The 4149-nt window shown below is 44.1% G+C and overlaps 1 protein-coding gene across 1 annotated transcript; it reads right to left on the bottom strand.

The window, feature by feature from the left end:
• Positions 1-2227: 2227 nt before the first annotated feature.
• LOC138579779 (olfactory receptor 5V1-like) lies at positions 2228-3154 on the bottom strand. The gene has a single exon (XM_069650011.1). The coding sequence runs from the start codon at positions 3152-3154 to the stop codon at positions 2228-2230; it is 927 nt and encodes a 308-aa protein (XP_069506112.1).
• Positions 3155-4149: the final 995 nt, after the last annotated feature.

Below are 4149 nucleotides of genomic sequence, written 5' to 3'. Positions count from 1 at the left end.
TGGATCTGTTGCTCAAAAAGGATTTGATCCAGGCTGCAGCAGAGGACGAGAAGTTGGCAGCAGAGTGTAGATGCCTGCATAGGATCTGGTGGTTGACCAAATCAAATGCGGCAGAGAGGTCGAGGAGTAGTAGCATTGCTATTTTACCCTTGTCCTTCAATACCTCAATTTGGGTTTTTAGGTCTATTAAAGCAGTTTCCGTCCCGTGTCTGGGACGAAATCCGGATTGTCGTAGACCTAGCAGATTGTTAGATTCGAAGTAGCCTTGGATCTGAAGGTATGCTGCGCGGTCTAAAATCTTAAGCAAAAATGGTACCGTGGTGATAGGTCGGAAGTTAGGTATGCTTGGGTCTAGGGATGGTTTTTTGAGCGGTGGGATCACCCAAGCGTCCTTAAGTTTGTCCGGGACAATACCTGTTTTAAAGGAGGAGTTGATAAGGAAGTAATGAATGGGGCCAGATCATGTGCAGAGTCCCTAACGATGGGAGCTGGGCAGGGGTCACCTTGGCAGTTGGATGGTTTAATTCTCAGGCTGATATTTTCTACCTCGGTAACGGTGAGCGGTGAAAAGGCAAATGGTTTGGTGTTAGCAGTGTCTAGAGGGAGGGCCCTAGCAGGCCCTACCACTTCCTGTGATGTCACTTTGGGTGGAGTCAAATGACATCACTTCCTGTGATGTCATCAGAGGGCAAGGGTCAAGGGATGTCACTTCCGCTACCCCTGGCATTTTGGTGAAATGACATCCCTGGGAGTAGTGCAAAAAAAAGTGAAACGCAGTCACTTGTAACAAAAACTGATGACACAGACATTGCACTCACCATATTGTGTTGGTCCCAACCGATCCCAACTACTTCCATTTGCACTTGTTCCACAGCAGTTTGCGTGTGCACTTTGTTTGACCTGCTGGTTATATAGTTCCACCTCAAAAGCTCAACACATTAGAGCAGCTCAAGCATTTCACCAGCAAACTCGCTTTGCTCAGTCTCCAGATGATTATTGCTGCCTCCAACTGCAAGTGATGCACAGCACTTTGGAACCCATGTTTTGTCTTTGGCCCTGTTTGCCTGTCCATGGGGATAGTGCAAGGAGTGGAAAGGGACACAGGAGCTATTCACAACATACCATTGTGGATGGGCAACTATATACAAACAGGTTTATTTTCTGCAAGTATTCCCTCTTTTTCTATTAGGTGTCACCCAGTAATCCTTGTTGGGATATGTTTGCATTAGTGATTGTTGCCCATCTGCAAAATACACAATGCACCAATGATGATTAGCATATGTGGAGAATATGCTCACATTCAGTAGAGGCAACAACAATAAAATACTGAATACATCCCTTGGCTTTTTCTTATTGTACTTCTCCTTTCTAGACAATTACAAAAATAATGCGTCTTTAAACAACCTTCGGTTAGAATAATTCTGACATTTCAACGTTCACTTCTCACACTCGGATTGCAGAAAGTGGTATTGAAATAACTAGGGAAATAATGCAACAACATTGTGTGCTTAAGCAATATAACCCTAGGAGGGGGGCATTACCAGTGAGATAATACCCGAGGCAGCAGTTAGGTGCCCAAATGAAGCAAGTGCTGTAACATGATCCCGGGGCATTAGATCACTGGTAATGCTTCCACACTCCTGAGGGTTTTATTGCTATAGTACCCCAACACGTTTTAACGGGGTACTATCAGTGTTTTTATCTCAAGTTGAGAAACGTGTTTGCTGTTTCTCAGCTTGAGATAAAAACTACAAATCAAGATGGCCACCATGGATCGGGGAGAAGGAAACTACATGCAGCCCCTTCTCCCTTTCTATGGTGGACATTGCCGGATAGGGGATGCGCCAGGCACATTAGTGTTACCGGCGCCTACAAGGGATGACGCAGTGCAAGATAAGGGGATCGGGGTGGGAGAGGGTTGGAGATGTGGAAAAGGGTTGTGGTGGGGGTATGGGGAAGAAAATGCAAGGGGCAGCACACTTACCTGATTACCAGCGAGGGAAGAGGTTGGCATCCCATGCTGAGGAGGCTCAGAGCGGGGTCTTTACCAGGTGGTAAAGACCCCGTTCGGATCATCAACATTGGTTGGAAGGCTCCCGTACCCAACTTTGCCGTGTACTAATATAACATAATTCATCATCAGTTCATTTTCAGCAGTTATGTTACCAAATTGTCTGTTTTTTCTCACCGTCTTTGGAATATTGAAATCTCTCTTTCTTCCTGCAATCTATACACTATTTTTTGTCTTCATCAGGGCCATTTTGAACTCAGCATTTTTTAGACTGTATATCACAGGGTTAAACATTGGAGTTATAGCAATGTACACCAAAGACAAGACCTTGTTATTTTCCATTGAATACGTTGATGGTGGTAGCACATATGTCGAGCAGATGGATCCATAGAACAAAATTACTACAGTCAGGTGTGAGGCACATGTAGAGAAGGCTTTGGTCCTCCCTCGTTTAGACTTAATTTTGACGATGGACGAAACAATGTTGATGTAAGATATGATAACTAGAAGAAATGACATCATCAACTCCACAGCACCAAAGATGTACGTAATTGTCTCAATTGTATAGGTGCTGCTGCAAGAAAGCTTCATCAGGGAAGGTACTTCACAGAAGAAGTGGTTGACTGTGTGAGAGTCACAGAAAGTGAGCTTTGATACTAAAACAGTGTGTGATAGTGGGGTCACGAAACCTACTACCCAGATTACAGCAGCTAATCGCATGCACACTGCCTTAGTCATGATCGTCATGTAACGCAAAGGGTGGCAGATGGCCACGTACCGATCGTAGGCCATGACCGCAAGAAGAATAAATTCTGTTGCCAATGTGACCATAAAACAATATGCCTGCACTAGGCACTCAGTGAGTGACATGTGTGTGCCATTCTGAAAGATTCGGGCCAACATCGGTGGGAAAATAATTGTGGTGCAGCTGATATCAATGAAGGACAGATTCACGAGGAAGAAATACATAGGAGTGTGCAGATGTGAATTGGAGTAAATTGTTGTTATAATAAGAAGGTTTCCCAAAAGAGTCATCAGATAAATCAGTGAAAATGCAGCAAAAAGTGGGAATTGCAGCTTTGGAAGATCTGAAAAGCCCACTATGAAGAAGTCCTCAAATGCGCTCAGGTTGTCTTCCTTCATTTGTGCAGTTATGCTGCGATACCCCAACTCGGGACCAGCTGAAAAAAATAAAGATCAGGGATTGGGGGTGTCAAGAATATCCCATGTGTGCCGTGGAATGCAACAATATAGCAAAGACATGTTAACACAGAAATACGAATACAGTTTTAAATGCAGTGTTACAATAGTTCATATGTATTAATGTTATTTATCTATTTTCCCAGACATCTTGAATATGATTAACAATGTATAATTATAGTGACCATTGAGGTGAATTCTAAAACGGTTCATGCTGAGGCGATATTAACTGAGGCGGCGGGCAGACCCTGTTGATAATGGCCCACCGCCCAAGTTAATTGCCCGGGCAAAGTGAGGGTTCCTTAATGAGGGTGGCGGTGCCGGTGCCAACAGCGTCTGCCTGCCAACGAGATTAATATCGCCATTAGCATCCATGTCATTCCCTACATGGGTGCTAATGGTGTTAAAAAGAAAAGAGAAACACATCTCTGTGGTGTGGCTCGAATCTACGTAGTGCTGCTGTCAGTGAAGTCTGCTTTCCATGTTGATGACTGCGACATCATGAACATGGAAAACGGTCTTCGCTGACAGCAACGACAGCAACTATATGGTGCCAGACTACGCAACAAAGGTGTGTTTCTTTTTTTTTTCCTTTAAATAAAATACACCTTGAGAACCTGCGTAGGAATCTACACAGGTGGTAAGTGGTGAAGGGGGAGCTGGAAAAAGGGGGGGAGGTTGCCCAGGCAGCTCAAAACACAGGCTTGTACAAGACAGTACAGTCTGCATTCCAAGCCTATTGATTGGCCAGCACCTTATCCCAGGGTGATAAGGCAGAATGTGTGTGATTGGAGTCATTACATGAGGTACTACCCAACAATTCACACAGTACCTGTCATGCATTATTGAAGTAATCCTTGATATAGCAACGGCAATTCATCTAAATAATGCACTGACATGTTGCAGTTTCACATATTGATGAAGTATCATTGTATTGT

The sequence above is a fragment of the Ambystoma mexicanum genome, chromosome 3p, assembly GCF_040938575.1.
Source record: "Ambystoma mexicanum isolate Mex_15411 chromosome 3p, UKY_AmexF1_1, whole genome shotgun sequence".
Classification (NCBI taxonomy): Eukaryota; Metazoa; Chordata; class Amphibia; order Caudata; family Ambystomatidae; genus Ambystoma; species Ambystoma mexicanum.
The sequence above is the reverse complement of the archived record's forward strand: the minus strand, read 5'-3'. Positions and strand labels throughout refer to the sequence as shown.